This window comes from Eutrigla gurnardus (genome assembly GCF_963514095.1).
Source record: "Eutrigla gurnardus genome assembly, chromosome: 9".
In the NCBI taxonomy this organism is placed as follows: domain Eukaryota; kingdom Metazoa; phylum Chordata; class Actinopteri; order Perciformes; family Triglidae; genus Eutrigla; species Eutrigla gurnardus.
The window spans coordinates 16604776-16629660 of NC_139923.1; the positions used below are offsets into that span (position 1 = coordinate 16604776).

General features: G+C 40.1%; 2 protein-coding genes across 2 annotated transcripts in view; both read left to right on the plus strand.

Annotated features, from left to right (window-relative positions):
• ppib (peptidylprolyl isomerase B (cyclophilin B)) overlaps positions 1-24885 on the plus strand; it is a 120227-nt gene that overhangs the window by 68747 nt on the left and 26595 nt on the right. The gene's annotated exons all lie outside the window — the stretch shown is intronic.
• Positions 3718-24082, plus strand: ptdss2 (phosphatidylserine synthase 2). Its single transcript, XM_084017823.1, has 13 exons — positions 3718-3815; positions 4542-4901; positions 10252-10353; positions 12823-12905; positions 14428-14495; positions 15239-15373; positions 15664-15714; positions 16022-16135; positions 17109-17227; positions 17487-17601; positions 17868-18013; positions 18921-19106; positions 20924-24082. The coding sequence occupies exons 2-13, from the start codon at positions 4669-4671 to the stop codon at positions 21075-21077; spliced, it is 1506 nt and encodes a 501-aa protein (XP_083873949.1). The 5' UTR covers positions 3718-3815; positions 4542-4668; the 3' UTR covers positions 21078-24082.

Consider the following 24885-nt stretch of genomic DNA (forward strand, 5'->3'; position numbering starts at 1 on the left):
TGTTCTCTAGCCCGATTCTCTCTCTCTCTCTCTCTCACACACACACACACACACACACACACACACACACACACACACACACACACACACACTCACTCACTCCACTGGCTTAACTTGCTTTTTGGCAGAAATTGAAATACCCTGAGGGATGAATGTGAATTAAAAAAGATCCAGGCGGACCTGTATGTCGATCACAGACAGAGACCCTAAAACAGGTTTGGACAACGTGTATTTGAAGGTGACGTCCAAGAGCTTTCAATGTGCTGCAGTCAAAAGATCCAATAAATCAGTGCAAGATGTTAACCCGATGAAAGGTCGTATGTAAAGTAAATTCAACTTTCTTTTGCAGCTCTATCTCAACAGTAGGCCTACTTTTTGTTCAATTTGATTGACAGTTAATGAAAAAAGGTTTGTATAGTTTCTATGAAGATGACATTATATCTGTAATTAAATTGTACTTAACTACATTAACTAGGCCTATATGTTCTTCTTGCCTGTTGTTTAAACCAACGTTAAGATAAGTGTTTTGTGCTTTTTGTAGAGTTTGTGCCGTGGTTGGATGTTTTTATCTGTTCACCTGTAAAAGCCAGTTGAATACCCGACCCCCACCTAGACCATTCACCTGAACAGATTCATCCCTTTGATGTTACAGAGGGGCTGCAGGCATCACCACAGGCCCCTTTAGAGTGAAGAGCAATGGTAATTTGACCCCTTGTACTTCACCTATTAAGCTGTTCTCTCCGCATGCCGCCTTTCATTATGAAGTTGGCCGTCGTTTGGCACACCTAGTGATTTCCTTGGTGAGTTAGCGACTGTTTCCCACGCAATGATTCACTCTGCCAACATATGCATGTGCATGTATAATCTCATCAGACCTTTAGAAACATATTTTTTAGAGCAATGAGCTATACGAACACATGATTGTGATTACATTTGATTTGCTGAAAGCAAAAAGGAAAACAGATTTACATTCTAGGCATATTTAATAATACAATATATGATGGCAACATTTGTAATATCTTATAATTATCATGCATGTCTCTTGATTCAAAGCAGTTGGTTCAGTAAATTTAATAAGTGCAGTATCAACATCTTCAGCAAATATCAGATTGATTTATGTTTGTGTTTAATAGTTTGTTTTAGGTTTCAGTTTTGTGTATATCTTTTTTCTTTTTTTTCTACCTTTTTTGATTTTTTCATAGATGGTAGCTGTTATCACCATTGCTATTGTTATTTTTATTGTCATTTGCAATACAAGTAATAGCCTATTTTGTTTTAGGGTGTGAGCCAACTCTTCTTTTTTAACAACAAAACGAAACACATTTTGACCATTCCACTTCCCAAAGGTTATACATCAATCATCCAATGGGGTTATGTTTCAACTAAAGCATGCTCTGAAATGCAGTTACCTACGCCCGGCCCTTTAACACATTTTTACAAAGTTGCTTGTTCAGTAGTTAAAAATAGCTCTTGGGAATTTAATTCTGCAGAAGCAAAGACCTAAATTGAAATCAAAGATGGAAAGGCACCTCTGCTCTGTTTGACTTGTGCTGTTCCTTTCATGATAAGACTGATCGCTTTTGTCTTCTCCCTTGAACTCAATTTGAACTCTGCCTCCCCATTATTTTTAGCTACATTTTATAGAGTGCAAAAGGGGCAGCTTGCTATTGTTGGAAGCTTTGCACATTTTTGTAATTATGGCATTTGAAGAGGCACATGTTGAGGCCTCTGTGTTTAGACACATTAATGTCATCAAAGGATCGGTCAAACACTCCTTTTGTGTTTGAATGTGTTTCAAGTGTTTTATATGCCATACAGTCAGACATTATAAACTGAATTTAGACATATACTTGAGGCCCTGGGCTACGCCGGCCATTCATTTACCCTTACAATAACGAAACCTCTGTTTTCGCAGTTTATGACCTTCAGTGGCCGTTATGGTTTTCAGGGCTCAGAGGGCCTCATCCAGACTGCCAGGATGTTGCCTTAGGCTGTGGGTACTATAATGCCAACCATTTCACACATACACACACATGCACACGCCCACACACACACACAGTTCTCTTTGTCTTCTTTTTCTTAAAAACGGTCAGTGAATCATGACAAAGCAATCTGGAAAAAGACCCCAAATCAGAAAGTGTCCAAAAGGTCTCTGAGCAGTGGTTGAAAACACACTTTAATCCGATAATAGCATTTAGTGTAATGAAACTACTACCAAGCTGTTGGGTCAGAGGTCATGATTGAATGAAAAACCTTATTTTACAAAGTAATTACCAAAAGGCCTGATTAAGTGTGACAAGTTTGAGTTGAGTCAAAGTATTCCAAAATGATAATGCTTCAGTATAGAAACCTTTTTTTTATTTTTACCCCAGGCCTCCTTAACTCTGGTTACACAAGAGCGAGAAAAATGTGTTTTCTCCATGTGCTGTCAGCTGAGAATTGTTCACAGCTGAAGACCGAAGTCTCAAGGAGAATCTTCTGAATGTGTGTTTGACACAACTAAACTTGCTGGTGGAATCAAAGGTTTTGATTGCCCATCAGTGACTGTTTGGAAAGACCTTAAAACCTTCTCTCACAGTTGTTGAAGAATGGAAAGCGGCTGCTCCATCTGTTGGCAAGCTTTTGACCTGTTGCATCTTGCATTAAAAGTAACCAGAGTCTTTGGATTTCTAAACGTCTTAAGGGAATACATGTTTCAAAAGAGTTTAATATGTAACTAACTTTATAATTTTATATAATTTTATATAAAGTCAATAATTCATTTCATGCCCGCGACCCTGAATACTGGATAAGTGGTAGAAAATGGATGGATGGATGGAATTCATTTCATGCTTCATAGATCAGTAAGAAGGCCTTTACCCTCTGAGATGAGTTTCCCCCTTACAGATATTCTCAAAAAGGTACTATAATAATAATAATAATAATAATAATAATAATAATAATAATAATAATAATAATAATATATGTAATATATTCATTTCCTTTCATTAGTTGTTTCCTTTGGAGAGACGCTCTCTCTCCAAATTTTAACTTTTACTTTTCTTTTTTTTTATGTAGCACTTTGAGATTGTTTGCTCAATATAAAGTGCATTACAAATAAAATTCATTATTATTATTATTATTATTATTATTATTATTATTATTATTATTATTATTATTAATACTTTTATTGTGAATAGTTAACAAATCATTATTGAGACATTTATTTTCTTTATGTATTATTTGTTTATTCATTTTTTAAATGCTTTTTTTATTTAATGAAGAAATGATTGTTCTTACATCTTATTTTATTATTTATTTGCTCCTTTATTTATTTACTATGGCCGATGACGTCGTAAGTAGGCTGAACGGAAGTGACGAAATACAAATGATCCGAAACATGTTTTTGAAACATATTTTAGACGTTTAAGCCATTACACGCCGCACCTTGGTGGAGTTACTTGCACGTAACCTATTTTTACTGTGTGATTTCAAAGTTGCAACATTGATTTATCAACTGTTACAAACAAAGCGTATAAACGGATGATCCTCTGCTAAACCCGCCAAGGCTGCCACTACAACCAAACTACGGAATGTGGGCGAAGTTAGACTTCCGACTCCGAAAATTGTGATTCCAAGACAAATCGATTTCCATGTCAGACTATGCGCGGGTCTTTTATTGTGAAGGAAACAGACCGGATACGACATTACGTTGCTGTTTTTATGACATTAAATAGACTCCAGGCCCATGTGACGTGTGTCTGGAGTGTAACATGCATATTCTTTTAGTCTGGACTGGGTTGCCTGTTTGTCGCTACAGTAAATGCGGTCGCCAGGTGAGGTGTGATACAGTGTACTTCTTAACTTGTTGTTTCTACGGATTTAAAGCATTTGCACTGATGTATCGTTAGCGTTAGAAGCTCGTAACTCATTCGGACTTCAGTCAGTAGCGTAATCCCATAGCTTCAACTGGTAAGTAGTGTTAGCTTAACGTTAAATTTAACAGAAACAGTGACCCGGTTAGCTAAAGTAAAGACGTACATGGTAACACTGTCTCGAGTATTTGTAGTCTTACTCCGGTAATTGTTAACAAGCTTAACCGTTAACCTAGCCCTTTTGAGCAATGTCACATAGTCGCAACACAGTCTGCTAATGTTGTAACGGTAGCTAACACAGTTAGCCAAACTGTCTGACATCAAGGCTTTGCACTGATCGCAGCGCAGCTAATGTGCTGTTTGTTTAGGCATCAATCAGCTAAGTAACGTTACGTACACTGCTTACGTCATAAAGTGGTCGCCATTGCCGACACGTGAGAGTCTTGCCCTTTCCTCTTTTTTTGTTGTTGAAATTCCTCGTTAATAAGTAGGCGGTGTCTGAGAAGAAGGCTCAGCTATGAACGATCTAACTACTCATCCCGTTCGTATGTAATATGCTATAATTACATGGTGCGCTGGGCGGCCGGGAGTCAACCGCTAAAACAACCGCAAGGACGTGATTTTCAGGTTATTATCTCATCACGATTATCGTCTCAGTAACGTGCATTTCCTCCGACCACCCCCAAGATGCTGATAGTCATTTGGGTGGGGCTGACGCGGGTGACAGGACAGGACTGGAGCAGAGCCCAGAGATAAACCAAAACACACGAGATCAGTGGAAGCAAAGCGCCGAGGGCAGTCGGTGGGCAAAGCCATGACCAAGCCCGAGTCGAAGAGAGGCGGCGTGGCCACGATCAACGCGACCGGCAAGTGCGCCACATCCGCATCCGCCGCCGAGCTGGTCAACAACGGTTCAGTCGAGCCGGGCTGTCCGGAGCAGAGCACACACATTAAAGCGAATGTGATGAAGCAGACTTCCAGGGAGAGCATGCATCGGAGAAACACGGAGTGTGAGGTCTATGACGACGGCACCAACACCTTTTTCTGGTGAGTGCTTTCTGTCATGTCAACAATGCATAATGTCAAATACTGAACGCTGCAGCATCAGAGGTTATGGTGTCGTTTTCATCAGTGACCGCAAGGGAATACTTCTAAATCACAGTTCCTGCAGGGAAAAAAAGACATACCGTTCAGCTTTCAAGGTGAATCGAAAGACAGGCCCGAGTGGCCACCATTAATCATAACAAATACTGTGACCTTGTTCTAAATCTTTTAACGTACAGTGATTTTAATAGTAAGTCTTGGGTCAAGCTGAAATGAGTTGGATGAAATCATTTAAATTGCAAACAGAAAGAAAGGTATCACCAAGGTGTCAGTTATAGAGGGGCCTCTGCTTCTGTTTGCCAGGTGCTATGAGTGCTTATATTGCACTTTCAGAGCTTGTTGATGACAAGCCAATAGACAATATCTGAGCCTGCACCTTCAGCAGAAAGGGATCCACAACAGATTTGAAGTTGAAACAGATATCCCTGTCCACTGGAGTTCTGTGCTGGCAGAGAGTGTGTTTCTACATGCAGTCCTGCAGCTTTCTTTAATGTATAGCTGCCTTGGCCCCTTCAAACCTGCCGCTCCGGGAATGTTTAAGCCTGAGTAAGTGTGTGTGTCTCATCTCTACTTTGTGTGAAAAGCAAGGGGCTGTAGGAATCTGCAGTTTTCCAATATCTTTGACTGCACAGGAGACCTTTTCTCCAAGAGAGAAGCATGAAAATATCTAATTACTGTGTTATAGCTTGACATCCAGGTTTCTTGGCAGTCTGATGCCTGAGACATTAGCAGGAGATATGCAGTATTTGTCAAAACTTTATGCAGATCTTGACTTCGGCTAACTCAGTTTAGTCACAAAATGACTAGCTCTGGCTGCGTGTGATTCATTGGTTGCTGGTAAGGAATTTGGCTTTGCAGTGGTTGGTCAGCACATCCAGTCTGTCATAATCAAGAACTGATACTGAAGAATGTAGCTGTTTACCCTGTGGTCAAATTGGAAACCTGTGGCCACCATGTATCATATGGCATCCTGTTTATTTGTTGGCTAATATTGCATGTACAAGGGGTAAAAAACATTTCATTGATGTAGCATTTTAGTCCATCCTTTCTGTCATCACAAGTCATTACATATGCACATTCCGCAGTTAATTGGGGCTTTTTTCCTTCCAAAAATGCACTAATGCATACCACTACCTCAAATTAAACCATTGTGGGACATTTTTTATTTATTTGAGTTTATTGTGGTCAACTCAGCTGTGACTCAAGTAAGTCTTAAGTCAACCACACAGCAGCATTGTAATAGAGGAGTTGCCTGTTGGTTGTTTATGGTGTATTTCTGATCATGTATTCTGTAAGCACATTGGCTGTCTTGTGGGAGTCTCCCAAGTGTCACACCAGGATACACCATTGTGCTTTCTGTCAGCTTCCCCTGGTTAAGGAGGGTTACCATGTGGCGTGCAACCTGCCTTATTTGCACAGATTGGAGTTGAGGGAAGTGTTTCTAAGAACAAAGGCGTGGACAGACCCTTACGTAGAAATCAATCTGATGAAACAAAATTTGGTGCTGGCACACCACTTTTGATTTTCCGTTGCTGCCCACACATTTCAGTTCTAAGAGGCTTCTGAGAACGCTTTTTGGATATCGTCCACAGCGTCAGTTTCTTGAAGAAAATGCATGAAATGTATTTCATGAGAACCCTTAAGTCAGGGTAGTCACACCACTTAAAAGAAAGTGTGAGCAAGTGTCACAAGGCCAGTGAACCTGTGATTTAAAACAAATTGAGAGCATGGAAACTGGAGGCTGCTGTGGTCAAATATGTGAAACTTTAAATTGAGTTAAGCCTTAAGTAAAGCCTTATTTTTTTTTCTTGCATCAATAACTTTATTTGTCAAGCCTATTTCAAGTCTGCAAACACAACATTAAGTTTTTTTTATTTTTTATTATGCTTAGTCATTGTGCTGTCTTCATCCACAGCTTGTTTTATCTCAACATTCAGTCTTAATTTTTAATTTTACTCTAAGCTAAGCCTGCCTCTCAGTTAAACCAGGCTGGTTTTTTCACTGCATCTTGTCACCCCTGGTGGTTCGTGTGGTTGTTTGGCAAGAGAGGAGCCAGGCCCTCCACTGTGTCTCCTGCCAAACAGGTTGGATAAGGAGGTGGAACAGGGAGAAAATGCTAATGACACCTGGCATGCCATCCCTGTGACTCAGACTCTGAGCCAAAGGCGGCAGAGGAGGTGACGTCCTTTAGGTTGACAGATGACAGCAGTGAGCTCAATATAAAAGAAGCATTTTTAACCCATTACTTTATTGCTATTTTAAGTGCCATAAATTATAAGACGGGTGTTTTTTTTCTTTAACCAAGTCCCCTGAAGAGACCATTGTCTATATAGCTGCAATCTGAAACAGTTAATGCCTCTGTGCCATTGACTTCGATTGCTGTGATATATTCCTTAACGAAAGTAACCATGGAACGTGGTGTGTATTTATTTTTGAAACAACTCCATGACTTCAGTCAATCAAAAGTAGCTTTGTCATTGAGTCAAATGTCACTGAGTATGCACGGGGAAGTGGTTTCATGTTTATGTCAGTGCTTTGCTCATGTGATGAACCGATAGGAATCGACTACAATTGCTGTATTCACATTGTTTTTGACCACTAGTGGGGGAATCAACACCCAAGCAAGTGAAGAAATATAAAGCTTCACATGAAGTCCATGAGGTTTAAAATCGGTTGAGGCGTACTACTTTAACCATAGGGTTAGTGGTTCGATTCCCCAGCCCCTACTGTCTGCAGTAGTTTCTCCCCAGGTGCTTTCCAGCAGCCCACTGCTCATAAATGCTTAGGCTGAGTTAAATGCAGAGGTCAAATCGCATGTATATACAGTACCTGTATGTATATGATGACTCTAATAAAGTTTACGTTTTTTATGTACAAGACATTGTAGGACAGAGAGATGGTGTACGTTTTAGGTCATTTAGAAACCATTGTAATCATTGCAATTTAGCCAAAAGAAAGCACTGACAAATTTGGTTTGAAGCTTAAAAAACCTTGTTGCACAGAAAATCATATTGTAGCACAGATAATTAACAACATTTTGTTTTATATATGTTAGAAAATTCGACTGTCGACCCAGACAGCCATATTAGAATTTTGTTAAATCTCCATTCTCAGTACTTAATCAGCATTCAACATGAAACAATCTGTATTATTTGGGCTCTAAGCTTGCTAGATGTTCACCTTTTCTATATTGTTTGGTGCTTGACAGGTGCTGTATAATGGGACAAAACACTGAAGTTCAGCAACTATTTAAAGGGGTTGTGCCTGTGCAACATGTTGCTGGAAAAACTGCCTTATAATCTTTACCTAAAGCAGCACTGCTTGCAAAAATCTTTAGTGCACCACACATTGTCATATCATTAGGTCAATTGACACTGCTGGCTGCTCTTTATTTATTCCACAGTGACCGGCACAGTTCACTGGCAGGTCACACGCTCACAATGATCTGAGCTCCATGGAGTATTTCCACAGCTAGGGTATCCTGGGCGAACAAACACAGAAAAGACAATAGTTCAAGCCTCTAAAAGTGCTTCCATAAGCCCTGATCCTGACCCTGGGAATTACCTATTGGGACAGCCTGGACAAGTATATATTACTTGGTACTTGGCAGTCATTAAATATGATTATTTATCAACTTTCAGTGGAATTCTCATACCATGATGAAATCTTTCACACCTGCCACATGCTCAGTGTGAACCTGCTCTCATCTGTGAAGAGAATGGGGTACCAATGGCCAACGTGCCAATTCTGGTGTTCTCTGGTGAATGCCAAAAGGAGCTGCACTGTGCTGGCACTGTGCTCACAGCGCCCGCTAGAGGATGTTGGGCCCTCATTCTACCTCATGTAGTCTATTCCTGACAATTTGGTCAGAAAAATGAACACCGGTAGCCTGCTGGAGGTCATTTTGTAAGGCCCTGGCAGTGCTCCTGTTCCTCCTCACACAAAGGAGCAGAAGCCAGTCCTGCTGCTGGGTTGCTGCCTTTCTACAGCCCTGAACAGCTCCCCTCATGTAACGGCCAGTCTCCTGGTATCTCCGAAACTGCTGGGAGACACCACAAACCTTCTTGTGTTGGCACATGTGGATGTGCCATCCTGGGGGAGCTGGAGTACCTGTGCAACTAAATTGGGCTGCAGGTAGCGCCTCATGATACAAGTAGTGACAAGGGCTCTAGCAGAACACAAAACTAGAGAAGATTCAGTCGGGAAAGAGAAGGAGGGAGCATTTGTCTATGGCTACCACATGCAAAACCTTGCCTTTTGGGGGGGTTGTCTTGCTTTTGCATCTCCATTGCAACTGTTGTCACTTTTAATGTCCTCCAAAGCAGGTGAAACTGATTTACAATCACTTCTACTTTGTAAATGGACAGATTGATACCTCTGACTGACTCGGTATTATACTGTGATGATTAAGTGTTCTGTTGTATACCTTGAACTGATTCTGCCATTGCTCCCACCCAACACACTTCTCCCTATAAATGATCTTGCAGTTGTATCAGCTTGACAAAGATAATTCAAGTACTTGTTTTCTCTTCTTTTGAGAATTTCTGGGTAAATCCATCAAATATTATATGTTCTTGTGACTCATATCAGTACGTTGGCAAATAAAACTTTGCCCCTTGAGTTGAGATAAATCCTACAGATAGCATGGATATATATCTGGACCAATGTAGCCTGTAACTGTGGTACGACAAAGGCCAAGGTTTGTTCCCTGTCACTGGGTGATATGGGAGTGGGATATGGGAGTATATGGCTAACATCATGGCCTTTAATCTCGATTTCATTTTATCTACCAGAGTATACAAATGTTAACAGGCCAGATACACCCTGCTGAGGTTATCATAGTCGGGCAGCTCACCAGAAAAGTCATACAAAAGCCATTTTTGACTTATATTCCTCCATTGAAAGAAAATATTCAACTGACTTAAATCCATCCCCCTATTGTGTCTTTTTTTTGTTACATGCACATTTTGTAACTATTTTCAGCTGAAGTAACCCAGTTTCTCAACAAAAATGTTTCAACTCATCTGTTTTATCTCCTCTCCACTCCAATATATTTAGCTCAGATTATTCGAGACAAAGCTTTTTCAGTCACACGTGCATGATGTCCAAAAGCTTTATTAAGACACTTTGTTCAGTAATCGCCGATGTGCTCTCATCTCAAATTACAGTGCATTAGCATTCTCCTTTGGTGGCCTCAGTTATTCGTCAGCAGATTTTCTCCTCTCCTTTTATTGAATTTTCCCTCATTATAAATGTTCTTAATATCCCTTTTGCTGCCCCTCTTTCTCTGCAGGCGAGCCCATACTGTGACAGTGCTGTTCATTCTGACCTGTGCTCTAGTCTACGTCACGCTGTTGGAAGAGACCCCCCAGGACACGGCCTTCAACACTAAGAGGTCAGTAGGCTGTGATCGTCACTTCCTCAGTGTCCTCAAAGCCAAAAACCCTGCAGGAATCATCAGACTGCCCAAAGAAAATCCATATAATACACTGAGGCTTTTGGGTGGGCTGAATAATCATGTTGCCTGCTGTTTTCTCTTGAGAGCAAACTTGTTCTATTAGTCATCAGCATCACTGACAATTTCAAGGTTTATTCTAATTTTGGCTTTTGAATGATGAGTCATGCTGGGTTTAGAATAGATTGCATTTCTGCCCTTTATAACCACACATTGGTTTTTCTCTGTGTAGTGTTCCCTTCATTAGATTTAAAATAATTTGCCTCTTTGTATGTGAATTTTGTGTGTGTGTTGGTGTGTGTGTGTTTTGTCATGGATCACTTTACATTGTCATTCAGAGCTTGATGAATAGGTTGCATAAAAAAAAAAATAGCCGATAAGCACCACAGTTTTAATCTCACCTTTAACACCATTTGGCGTTGAGCCACACAGCCACAGCAACACGGCTGAGCTGCAGAATGAATCGATTCAAACTGAAACGCTTCCTTTTCAGTTGCATTCACCTTCTTTTTTTCTTTTTTTTTTTCACCTTGAACCCGGCTGGCCATCAGGCCACGTTTAGCTTTCCACAGAAAACTCAAACCCTGACGACATGAAAAGGAAGAGCATGGAGGTCATGTCACTTTTTGATTAGATTACGATTTGAAGAGTGGGTTTTCTTCAACAATCTTTCAACTCAGAGAAAATATACAACCCAGTAGATTACATTAACTGAACCATAGACCCGTAGACTTCGCATGCAAAATCACTGAAGTGTGATCCACACCCAATGAATCCCCTTATGTGTTTTTCATTTTAGAACTGACCTCACTTGAGCTGACTTGACTCTATCATGATGGTCACGAGTATCTGATTTATGCTGATGACGTCTGTCTGAGCTTCTCCCTGTTCAATTCATGATTTGGCTCTGATGAGTTTGGTAAAGGCCCGCTTTGTTTAGTTGCTTGTGTGACGTGAAAGTGTGGAAAACAAGTTCCTATGATGCTTTAAACTGTAACAGAATAATTTGCTTTTAGACAATCGTGGCTGTGTGTGGGAGTTTTGTTTGGAGTAGTCCAAGGCAGGCCAAGTACAAGCAAGTTGTAATGTGTGTCTTTGTTGACAGAGAGATATTGATTGTAGGTTGTGTTTGTGTGTATGTTGGATGTATGTTACACAGTGTTGGACAGACTGATCCATTCACACTCATTGTGGTCACTCTCTCCAGACGGATCATCGTGATCACATAGACTCACTCTCCCGACTACATGCACAACCAGTTAATCACACACACTCATGTCTCCACCCTTGTTGGCAAGCACAAGCTGAAATATCACTGTGTACCCATTTGCTAAGCTTCCCCTTTTCATTTGTAAATTCAGATTAGCGTCCTCCCCTACTCCTCTGGTTTTCAGAAATCAACACAGCACCAGCAGCCAGCCATTAAACACAACTCAACCTGACAGCAGTAGGTTCAGATCGGGCTAATCGCTTTGGAAACACAGAAGAAATTGTAATAGGGAGTAATTATCCACGGTCAGCTGCTGTGACAGGTCACCAAATCAAATTATGCCCCCATAGCGTGTAAATAGAGACAAATCTGGGTTTCAGGAGAAAGTAGACAGGCCAACATGTGCATCTTGAAACCTGCATTTTTGTCAACACTGTGATGTGCTTAAAAATAGATTATGTTGAACAAAATAGTAATTTTATTGTTTTCAAATAAATGTTATCTACTAAATTTAAACCTTAAAAAAAAACACTTAAAACATGTATTCCAGTTTGAAAAGACAGCTGGCCATTTTTTTTTTTTTTTTGTACTATTATCAGCTTCAACCTGAATTTTTTTTTGGGGGGGGGAATTATAAAGTAAAAGCTAAAGCCTCTGCTCCATGAAAGCTATTTTATTTTCCCTAAATCTCCATCATTATTAAACTGTCATGCTTTAGTGGCATTCTGAGCACCTTGCCAATAAAGGACCAATCAGTGAGGGCGGTGAGTTGCCTCCCAGCATGTCTCTCACTCGCCAAGTACTGTTTCCTGGCATTTCTACAGCATTGTGGGTTTCCAATGTTTCTTAAATGATGCATTTCTTCTGCGTACATAATTCCTGCTTGTTTCAAACAGCACTTGCACATCAAAACAATGGAGGTTGGGCAGAAGTGAAACCCTTTTCTTGATGTGACTCTTTTTTCTTCTTCCTAAATTCACTGTCATTACCAATTTTAGGCATGTGGTTTGAGCCTGAATAACTTCTGCATTCACACATACTGTGATTAAACCAAACAAATCTGCTTTCACAGCGTAAATATATTAGGTTCCCCTGCAGAAAGGGCAGCTGCAACAACAAATCAGTCACCAGATTATAGTATTGTATAAAACAACACAACGCTAAATTGCATGTTTGTGTTTGTAATTGTGGTCCTGTAGGGGGATTGTGGCCAGCATCCTGGTGTTTCTATGTTTTGGAGTGACACAAGCCAAAGACGGACCCTTCACCAGACCACACCCAGGTAAGAATGGCACCTAATTTTCAATTTAATTCAATTCCATTTTATTTATTCTCTCATATCACAACAGAAGTTATCTCAGGACAACATTGGAGCAACATTACACATGGACCGGGACTAGAAAAGGCTCATTATTTTCAGAGTCAATGAATTAAAGTCCCGACATCACCCAGGAGCAAGCGTGACGGCACCACAGTGGTGGAAAAAACTGCCTTAATAGAAAAATCTCGAGTAGACCAGGCTTTTGGTTTTCATCTGCATTTGGTGTTGTTAGCAGTACTTGTCCATGGTGGCAAGTTTTTTTTCCAGCTTTATGACAACATTTCCTTCCTCATTCCATGTATTTCAGGCAAAGCAACGTTGTCTTTTTCAGTTTTAAACCTGCAGAATATGTGAAAACATATTGTGCAATCCAGGGTCAATTTAAAAATAATTTTAGTTTTGCAGAGCTGTGTTAGTCCACCTTGAACTGTATCCACAATGGTTTCTGATGGTAGTGTGTGGCTTTCAGTTAAGTTTAAAAGTTTCTGAACAGTCTTGACTTATTAATGGTGCATTATTTGTTTCTCTGTGTAGAAGTATACCTGAGAGCAGTTTCCACTAATTGAATCACTAGCAGCATTTGAGAATCTCATGTTGGCTTCTAGTATATAATAAAGATCCTCTGAGTGCTGGGAATCAATGCTCACAATGGATAGCTAAATGTATTTGTCAAAATAAACCAGACATCTGGGTAAATGAAAGGAGGTGGGGTGTTTTCCTGGCGTGGGTTAGGTACAAGCAAATCCCTTAGAGAAGAAAATAAACACACTTGGTAAACATCTGCATCACATTCTGCTTCATACTATAAAGGAGTGCCTTTATTTATAAAACTACAGTTCATAAAAGTAGCCATTTAGCTTTTTAACCAGGTCTGTCATGCAAAATTGTGTGTTTTGCACAACATGTTTCCACTAACTCCAGAGGGTAAGGTAGGAAGGAAGGAAGGTAATAGGGTGTGGAGGTCAGATGGGACACACACACTGAATATTGTTGGTTGTTGGAGGCGTGAAGTGGCAAGAATTCTGGCTGCTGTTGCATTACGTGTGCCTTCTTGCCCCCTGCTTTTGTGGCTCGAAAGACGAGGGGTTTTTGTATTCGGTGTGTGTATTCAGAAAGTGTGAGTACTCTCTGACCTGTTGAGCCAGCCGAGTAGGTTCAGTAGTCGTTCACCCGGTTGCAGTTCAAACTCCACAGGCTTGCATCATGGGAAAAGACCCTGAGGGACTTAACAACCTGCTACTTATACACATAGATGTGTGTGGAGAGAGGTGTGGCTACGTGAGACTAATTCCCAAATGTCATCAGCATGTTTTAATCATTTTTTTGCTGTTTTTGGAAGTAACTTGTTCCATCTCTAACCCTCTCTCTCTCTCTCTCTCTCTCTCTCTCTCTCTCTCTCTCTCTCTCTCTTCTCTCTCTCTCTCTCTCTCTCTCTCTCTCTCTCTCTCTCTCTCTCTCTCTCTCTCTCGTTATCTCCCTCTAGCTTACTGGAGGTTCTGGCTTTGTGTTACTGTCGTCTACGAGTTGTTCCTCATCTTCATTCTGTTTCAGGTTGGTGTACCGATGCCTTGGGTTGAAAGATTCATCTTCAATAATAATAAAAATAAAAAAACAGCACAATCATACGCATGCATAAAATATGTCAATTACAGCACATGCTCGTCTTTCTCGGGTGTTCTACTGGACCATTTTGTGTCTCCACCCCAGAACAAGCAGCAGAGCACTTCCTCCATTTCTAGGTGTTCACATAGACCTCTTGGTATTAATCATGTATTTATTTTGACAAACCAAAGCAATGCAGCCAGTAAAAGCCAGTATTTAACACTAGATTTTGTGGTGTTCTGCGTGTTAAAATAGCAATATTTTGGCATAATACAGTTCGCAAACTATCTTAACCAGGCCTAGCACAGTTAAAATGTTTAAATACTTCAGCCATCTACTTTCCTGATCGTGCAATGGACATTTAAATTGTAGCTTTGTGAAATCCTACATCTAAAACTGTGTTGTGCCACAAAGATATACAATTAATAGAAGTAAAAAAATAAATAAAACTTTCAGAAGAACCTGCTGTTGAGAGTTCACAGTTTCACAAATGCAAAAAACTAATTGAAGACTGTTAGAAACACTTACACTATTTTTATTTGTAGTGCATCACAGGTACAGCAAAAAAAATGTTTTCTTTTTCTTTCTTGGTAGAAATTGGTATTGTTGTATTTTTGAGCTACTGTCTCCGTAAATACATATGAAAAATAAGTGCCGACATTTTCTATACTTCTCCTCACTCCATTATCCAGACGGTACATGACGGTCGACACTTCATGAAGTTCATTGACCCAAAGCTTGGGGTGCCCCTCCCTGAGCGTGCCTATGGAGGAAACTGCCTTATGTATGACCCAGGCAATACCACAGACCCCTTCCACAACATCTGGGTATGACTTTTTATTTTATAAGCACCTATACACCATTATTTTCAGAATTTAAACTGAATACTCAAGTAGCAGGCTACCTTCTGGGCAGTGAAGTCTTTGGTTTGGTCCTGTTATTTAGATGTGGTACACTTTGCTCTCAATTATGACTAATAAGGAAATAACCTGAATCTCAAATCGTGCAGCTAAAATATATTGTGTGTTCGGACTGACTTAGACATGATAAAAATCAGCTTAACAACACTTTATGTGAAGATAACTTGTTAAATGAACACATTGGTTTGTCTCTAAAGGACAAGATGGATGGCTTTGTTCCAGCTCACTTCCTGGGATGGTATATAAAGGTATGTATGGAGTAGACTTAACACGACTAAACACAATCAACTTTATGCACTCATTGACTCCAACTGTACTGTTGTTGTCCAGTGGTGTATTAAAGAATAGCCTGTCTGATGAAACTCAGTCTTTTCTGTAACAGACAATCAGGTTCTTTAGCCTGCTATCGTAAACAGATCGACATTACTGGTATTACTGGTTTTGTTGAATTTGCAGGAATGACAGATGCATTTTTTTATTTTATGGTGTCTGCCCCACTCCACACCATTCACTCCCTCCTACTCGCCCTCTCACTTTGCCCTCTTTTCTTTTCAGACTCTGATGATTCGGGATTGGTGGATGTGTATGATAATCAGTGTCATGTTTGAGTTCCTGGAATACAGCCTGGAGCACCAGTTACCTAACTTCTCAGAGTGCTGGTGGGACCACGTAAGTACAGATAATACTGCTCTTCTTCTTTGCTTACTTAAGAATCAGCAGATGTAGCCTCAGAATGTTGGCAACTATAAATATGCTGTCGTGAGCAAACACACCAGTGTAGCTTGTGTATCTGTGACTCCAGGTGTGTTTGTTTAAATGTGTCCACATCAGACGTTCTTGTGAGTTCCCGTGAGAACAGACATGACTTGCAGACGTATAAAAAATGTTGTATAACTGTAGGTATAGAAATAGCATGGGTGCATGTTGACCAATCAGAGGATTGGGGTGCAGAGAACGAGGCTGGAAGAATATGTTCAGTAAGTCTGGCTGAATCTGCAACTCTAGCTGTGTTTTCTCATGAGCTATTCAGCAGGACAGATATGGAAACGTCTCACTATGTACTGAATTTACTCAAGTTTGCAAAGGCCTCTGCTTCTGAGCTGCTCAGCAGTGGGAAACTAGACGTTGTAAGCAACATAAGTTATACAAGGGAAACTCATATTAGAAAGGAGTAGTGGAATATAATGGAAAGTAATCAGACAAATAGTGGAAATAAACTGTTGCCTGTAAAAACATATGCATCATTAGAAAGGGCAGGTCTTGAAGTTGTTACACAAACAACTTATTATTTACAGTCAATATGTTTCTACATAGTGGAATGTAAATATCTAATATATAGTGTGTATCATGGTTTAGGGTACCATTCTAAAAACAACAGCTTACACACGTTGATGTTTTAATTGCATTCTGTCTGACAAATGTTTGGTGAGGTTTAAGGTGAGGAGATCTGCTGGGATTTTTCTGAGGTCACCAAACACCATAGTGTTGAGGAATGCTGTGAGTTTTTCCTCCGAGCTTGCAGCACACTAACAGGACAGCCAAGGCGATGTGTTCACCCACACAGTAGGATGGAAAGGTTTAATAAACAAACATGTGGAGGTGGATGACAATTGAGTAGGTGCGTTTGTTTATCTCTCTCTAGTGGATCATGGACGTGCTGGTGTGTAATGGTCTGGGGATCTACTGTGGCATGAAGACCTTGGGCTGGTTGTCGATGAAGCCGTACCAGTGGCAGGGCCTGTGGAACATTCCTACATACAAGTACGACTTGACACTCGCCGTCAACGCTCACACTTAACGCTGAAAACTACTGCCTTTCCAAAGCAAGATGTGGTTCATTCAAAAATGTGATTAAAGAACTGAAACCTCAAAATGAAATGGTAACTTAAGAAATATATGTCTTTAACTTCTCCACCTAGAGACATTAATGGGGTGGTATTGCCCTTAAGTATTGACATTGTTGTGTTGTGTGAAATGTATGCATGTTTTCTAACTCTATCTCTGCTTTGCCCTCTCCCAGGGGGAAAATAAAGCGTATCGCGTTCCAGTTCACCCCCTACAGTTGGGTGAAGTTCGAGTGGAAGCCTGCTTCAAACCTTCGTCGCTGGCTTGCTGTGTTAGGCATCATCTTTATGGTATGACATATCCTGTAATCAGAATGAGGATGATCTCAACTTACTCTACATTACCAAGAATGAGTCTACACTGCTTAAACTTCTTAACCTAAATATTATATATATATATATATATATATATATATATATATATATATATATCAAAACACGAGTACAATCAATAAATTATAAAAAAAAATAGAAATGTGGCTCCTACATCCCACAAATGTAGATATATTTACTGTTATCTTTAAGTTAATTTTTTTATTATCTCCTCCTTTTTCCAGTTCCTCCTGGCAGAGCTGAACACCTTCTACCTGAAGTGTGTTTTGTGGATGCCTCCAGAACACTACTTGGTGCTGCTCCGCCTGGTCTTTTTTGTCAACGTGGGAGGCGTGGCCATGAGGGAAATCTACGACTTCATGGATGACCCGTGAGTAGCAGCTACATAAAGGTAGCTGGCAGGGGGTGCAGAGTTCGGTTATCAAGTCAAACCATACTGTGTCTGATTTTGGACAGAAATGCAATAGATGCCATGTGTACAGAATAAACAACACCATAATTACAACATAGACTATTCATTTCACAGAGGTGCACCACATAGCTTATGCTCAGTTTAATGGAAGTGCTTGCTGCTGACTTTTCTAAATGTCACAAAGGATAGTGGAGCTACATTCCTAAGCAATACAAATATGTAACTACAATGAGTGGATGAACTGTCAAAAACGATGTTCGAAGAGTGTGTATAATTGCCATAAAGTGTTTTCTAAAGGTGTATTTTGCTTACAATTACTGTATGTGGATGTTCAGTCTGTGCTGGTCATCTTTGTAGGTCATTAAAACTCATATTTCCAGCTTGGGGCTAAAATCTTTACCAGGACGCTGCATGTGAGCTTGTCATTGGGAAACCCTCCAACTTCGGGAGTGAGTGTATTTACCTCAGCGATAGTGCAAACTTCTTATCGCATCCACATACAGAAAGCAAACATTTGTGCTTGTCTGACAAATAACCAAACACTAGCATTTCTTTTAGCGATTGAGAACCATTTTTTTGCAGTGGAGTGGAGTAGGACAAAGGTTTTGGTCATTTCATTTCAGCCATTTTAGGCAGGTTTCATTTCCCGTCTAATCGTAACAGAATAAAAAAGCAGTATAGCATAGTGACTTTCAGACAGCAAAGGAGGGGAAATGGAGTCTGCAGCTGTGTGCACCTCGAGTACTATCATTATAAAATGTGTCGTGGGTGTCGCCCAGATCACACGCTTACCTATAAACAGTAAACACTTCCTCCCAGTTATATCACTTTTCCATAACAAGATGTTTTGAAATGTTCCCTACAGGAAGTTCCACAAGAAGCTGGGCCAGCAGGCGTGGCTGGTGGCAGCAATCACAGTGACGGAGTTCCTCATAGTGGTCAAGTATGATCCCAAAACCATAATGCTGCCCATCCCCTTCTTCATCACGCAGTGTTGGTTCTTGGGAATCCTCCTCATCTTTACGTGGACGCTGTGGCGGTTTTTCATCCGGTAAGCAGAAATGCTACGACTCTGTGTACTTGATTTGGGTAAAGAAATGATTTTGGTGCAAATATTATTTGTTTTCATTTGATATGTCAGTACAGATTATAATAGCTCAAGTGTGCACAACATGTTTGTTGAAAAAACATAACACAATCTGCAATTAAGTTAAAACATTTTTATTTTGGAACCTTTAACACAATAAAATAAAATAAAAATATAGGAAGAGTATAGCAGTCAGTTCAGCTTGCCTATTGTTTTGGAGTCGGGTAACACTGGCTTTTGTTTTTCAATAAATAACTATTTATTTCAGCCACTGTTGCCTTGTAAAAAGTCTAGTTTAATCACAATAATTAATTTCATAAATGTGGTTTGTTTTCTGCTTACAATCCCATCCAATGGGATTTTTTTATTTTTATCAATAGGCCTGTATTCGACTTTCTCGTCCCTCATGACCTCATGCAGCGATATGTTTTAGGTTACTTTTGGTTTGATTCACCTTCTGTTGAGTAGTGTTCCTGTTGAGCATAGCCGGACCCCCAGCATGTTAATTTTCTCCTCCCCCATCCTCCCTCCCTTTCTCCTTCCCAACTCCTTCCTGCTCATGCTCAGCAGTAATGTCCATGTCCAGTGAGGTAGGTATAGGAGAGAGGCGCTCCCTTCCATCAGCAGTTTTGTACTTGGTTTGATTTCCCCTCTAATACATCACTGTTTGGATCCAGAATTATACTCCGAAGATCTTTTGGATCCTCTAGACAACACACATTTTACTCCACATGGGTCCTTCTCCCGCATGACACTTTTCAGTTTTCTTGTTGTGGTGGATTTTGCCATCTTTATTTCCCTTCACATCATTGTTATTTTGAGCTGCAGTCAGCTGAGTAATACAGGGGACAGGCAGCCTGCGCCGACACTGTAGGAGCTCAGTGAATGAAACCCAGTGGAAGCTTTTGCAAACCTCACTGTGTGTCAGTCAGCATGCCGGCTCCTCCGATCGAACTGTCCATCACCTGTTGAGAGCCAATCAAATGGGCTCCCCCTACTCCTCATAGTGCACCTCCTCCAGTCATCCAGTGCAGTGCATTAAGGCCACCAGACACTAAAAGCATGCCATGTCACACTGACGCAGATCTGGGTGAAATCGTCTTTGCAAATACTGTTTGAGCCAGTTTGACAGGTTCAGGTGTGTCATGTCTCTCCCTCATCTAACACATTAGCATCAGCAGACCATGGTGAGTATTGTAGGGATGTTTTACTGGACCTCCACAGATGTTAAAGAGCGTTGGTGCGCCACCATTAGGTGTGTCGGAGAGTCTGTGTTACTGATTGTTGTCAGACCGACTCATCTTGATTTGGGATACATACATGGCATATAACCAGGACACATTAGACTTTTTTAGAGATGATTAATAGCTTAACCAACACCAAAGTTTTGTTGTAGAATATCCCTCAAAGACTGAGACACACTGGACACTGATATTTGCTGCTCGTAATATAGGAAAAGAAAAGAGTGCCAACCTGCTTGGGCTTCTGAGCTCTAGGTTATTGACAAAAGAAACCGAGGAAGGTTATAATTGGCTTAGAAAGTTAAAGTATCATCACAACACCGTTTATCTTTTTATCTTTGTTGTGATGAGGTTTAAAGTTACTCCACACAATAGGTCAAGTATTTAAGGCAGACATGGACAGAACTAAAGACTATTTAAAGGGCCTTCTTTGAGAAGACACAACGCAATGATAACAGGCAGAACAGAAACTAGTTGGGATGAGTTGTTCCTCCGGCTGATTTTCTCTTCATCGTCTACCTTTCTTCGATCTCCTCACAGTGACATCACACTCCGTTACAAAGAGACCCGCCGACGCAAACAGGAAGTCCCCACAGACCGGGACCGTTCTCTTGGCAACGGCAGCACGGCGACCCCTTCTGGGCGGAGCAAACTGAACGGCAGCTCCGAGACAGTGCGGCAGAGGAAGTCCTGAGGGGCGGGACGCGAGTCGTGAGCATCGGTCAGCAGCAACAGAAGGGGAAAGGATGAGATTTTATGGGGAAATAAGAAGACTGTAAAGACAAACAGATGGACACGTGTATGTGCAGTGTACTTTTTTTTTTTTTTTTTTGCACCTACATGAAGCAAGTAGTCATTCAACAGAGGCGAGGGCTGGAAGGGGCAATATTCATCCGGTGCATCGTCTAGTTATGGTCTTTACCTCATTCCAATGTTTGAAAGCATTTGGGGAATCGGACACAGGACACGCTACATTTTTGTTAATTATACATTATTTTTGACGTTGAGTGATGAGGGGAAAACAAGAAGATGCTGCAACAAACAGGTAGTAGAAGGAGCTGAATCCAAGAGAGGTAGTGTAGTGGAAGGAGGGATGTAGGTGAGCAGGGAAGTAGATAGACTCGTGACCAATTATTAATAGCGGTTTCCCAATTTTTCTCAGCTGCACTCTTTGTCTTAGGTAACAATAGGTGAGTGTCAGAAACGTGCCCGCCACTGTAAATATGCTTCGTTCTGTGTGTTCTGTGCCGCTTCATTAGTGCAGATGAGAGAAAGGAGAGGATCCGGAGCAGTGAAGAGTTTAATTATCATTGTTAAACTTCTTAGGTTTGGTCACAGGCTCCTGATATATCTTTACATGTAGAAGACACTACAAGCTTTTCAGTTACAGTTCAGAGTTTTCATTCCTGGAAGTACTGAGCCTCAGGGTCCTTGTAACTGCTGGGGATCCTCACTCAGTTGGACACAGAGGAACAACAGGCCAAAGCCTTCACCTCCTCTCTGGCTTTGTTCTTAAAAAGAACGACAAGTTTGTTTAAAAAATAAAAGATAAATAAATCGGTATATACCACATTCAACCTATTTAACTGCTGATTATACATGATATATGGGGTATAGTTTGGTGTTATTTGTAGATGTTTTCGTATCACTATTATTTCTTTAGGGTAAATCAATTTCGAACACTGGATTGTACTCGAGTTCCTTTTTGTGAAAACTGAGATATCTGTAGCAGGTGATCCATGACAATCACACGGACAGAAAGGTGTGCTCCTTTCTGATCGCGACGTGTTGGCTCAAACACGTGGATGAACTGCAGATATCTGTAACAGGCCTGCATATAAGGCTGGGCTGTACTCATTCAGTCACATCAGGCCGTTCTTTTAATACCAGATTCCTTTTTATGTGTTCTTTTTAAAATTGAAATCTTTAACTTTATTACAATCTCGTGTTCTGCGGTGTCTGGATGAGCTGAAATGAAAACCACTCTTATCTTAAGAGGGGGGAATTGAACGTTTAGGTTTACTTGTGTTTTGGTTTGGGAAGAGAACATCCTTTTCCACCTCTGTGGGGTTGCCATATTGCACATTCAACAAGCCAAAGCTTTGATCCCATTCTTGCTAAAGCCATAAATGCCACTCAGACTCACTTGACACACAGCTGTTGAACCTTATTTAGATTCCTTTTCATTTCAACTAAAGCAGAGTCCCAAAGCCACCAGGATCACTCGCGCCAGCGTACCATTTTTATGTTCCAAAAAGGAAATTGACACCACGAGGTCCGACTCCCTTATGTAATTTCTCACTATAAGTGTGTGATCATCTCATTCGTTTTCAATTCCATTGTCAGTTACAAACGTGTTAAATGTAGAGTGATATGGATTAGTTGACTGAAAATGAATCAGCAACTACATCATACATCAGAATAATTGTTTAATTGAGTTCTTTTCAAGCAATAATGCCAAACATTCTCTGCTAGCAGCTTCTCCACTGTGAGAATTTGCTACTTTCCTTTGTCTTGTGTGATTGTAAACTCAATATTTTGGGGGGTAAAATTTGAAGACAATTACAAATTATTAAACTCATAATGACCATTTTCCACTTTTTCCTGACCTTGTATAGTTAAGGAGAAAAATCAGTTGATTAATCGATAATTAGTTAGTTGCAGTATAAGATGTTCTGCACTTAGTAATGCTACAAAAATAAGTCTTGCGCTGAAATCCTACTTGGTCAAACTGAAAATAGCACTATTGTGTTCCAGTCTGTAAGTCCCTCAGAAAGCTTTAGTCTTTGTCTTGTTCAGGTCTTGTGGCTGTTTAGAGAATCAGCAGTACATTTCTGAGTCGTTCATCGCGTCCCGGAGAATACGTAACATAACTGAAGAGAAAAGAGCAAGTAGACGACGTCTGTGAATCTAGCTCCAGATTGTCCTGTCGTAAACTCAGCTATTTAATGTCACTGTAGTAAATTCCATGTGAATGTAATCCAGCAGAATCTGCTGTTCAGATGAGATGGTGTGGTCATTAGGTAACAGTTTATTTTGCTATAAATACCAAACGGAAGTTTGCCATTACTGCAAGGCTCATTCTGATGCTTACCCACCCTCTGTTTTGAATACAAAATGACTGTGCAAATTTAAAACCCTAAAAACAATGTTTTGCTGACATGTCAAAATGTGTAAATGCTAACTTGTGCTATGCTAATGCACTTGCTTTTGAACTTTTGTTTTCCCCCTTCCTTTGTTAAATGAAAGCTTTTTAGACATGGGCTGAGGTTTGTGTACCTGCGTCCATGCCTTGGATTGGTTGAAATGCTGTTGTTTGACATTTCTGAAGATTTAAACCTACCCAAGTCAGAATTTGCACATCAGCTCTGAGATAAAACAAACCTGTTGAATTCAGAAACTGATCCTCTTTAATGAGCTGTGGAACGAAATAGGAACGGTCCCTAAAAAAAGGACCTTTTTCCGTTAGTGTCTTAGGGTTTAGTGTAGTTTAACTTGCAGCCACATGGGGGGGTAGATGTTCCGTTACTGTCTGCCCTGTGTTCTTGTCCCCTTGACATTAATCATTCGCAATTTGCTGTAAAAGCCATTTTCAACTTGGGTTTGTGTAAATGTGAACATGCTAAAGATCATAAAAACCGAAATATGCTGCTGCACCACATCATTTTATAATGTTTTCAATAAAATCAACTGAAAACCTGAAGTAAGTGTGCTTGATTTATTAAACCACATTCATTATTCCCAGCCTTTACTCGTGCAAAATACAGAAGCCCATATCACAGAACAAATCTAGTGCACTTTCACAGCAAAATTCAACAGATCTAAGAAGTGTTGTGCTCTAGCCGTAGTGGAACGTAACCAAGTACATTTAGGCTAGTTAAGTACAATTTTGAGGCACTTGTACTTCACATTTAGATTCTATATAACAATACTTTTTGTCCACTACAGAGGGATATATAATACGTTTAACGTCACTACATTTATTTTACAATATTAGTTACTAATTTGCAGATTCAGAATCCTAATACAAAATTTAATCAACTAATAAATGATGTATTGTTTAGTATATAGCATCGTTATTAATAATATATAGTTTAATTTAAGCTATTTTATATGTTCTACCTTTACCAGCTGCAACATTTAAGGGATGAACACACCAATACATCAATAAATATAATCTAATGATATAGGTCTATTGAAAATATATTATTCGAATAATAAGCATACTTTTTACTTACTGTGACCTTAACCAAGACGCTACACCGCTCCCAATGTTAGCCTGGGTGAATGAGAGACATCGTAAAGTGCTTTGTTCCATTTTCAGGTTAGGAATGATTTTATTTATTATTATTTAATAGGCCAATAAATTCATTTCCAAGGATGTTTCCTGTGAATTATCTATGCACTTTGGTGTTCATTCAGGCAAGTTGAAAATCCAAATTTGTCTAAAGTATACAATTAAACATATGATGATTACTTACTTTCCGTTAATCAACATCCAT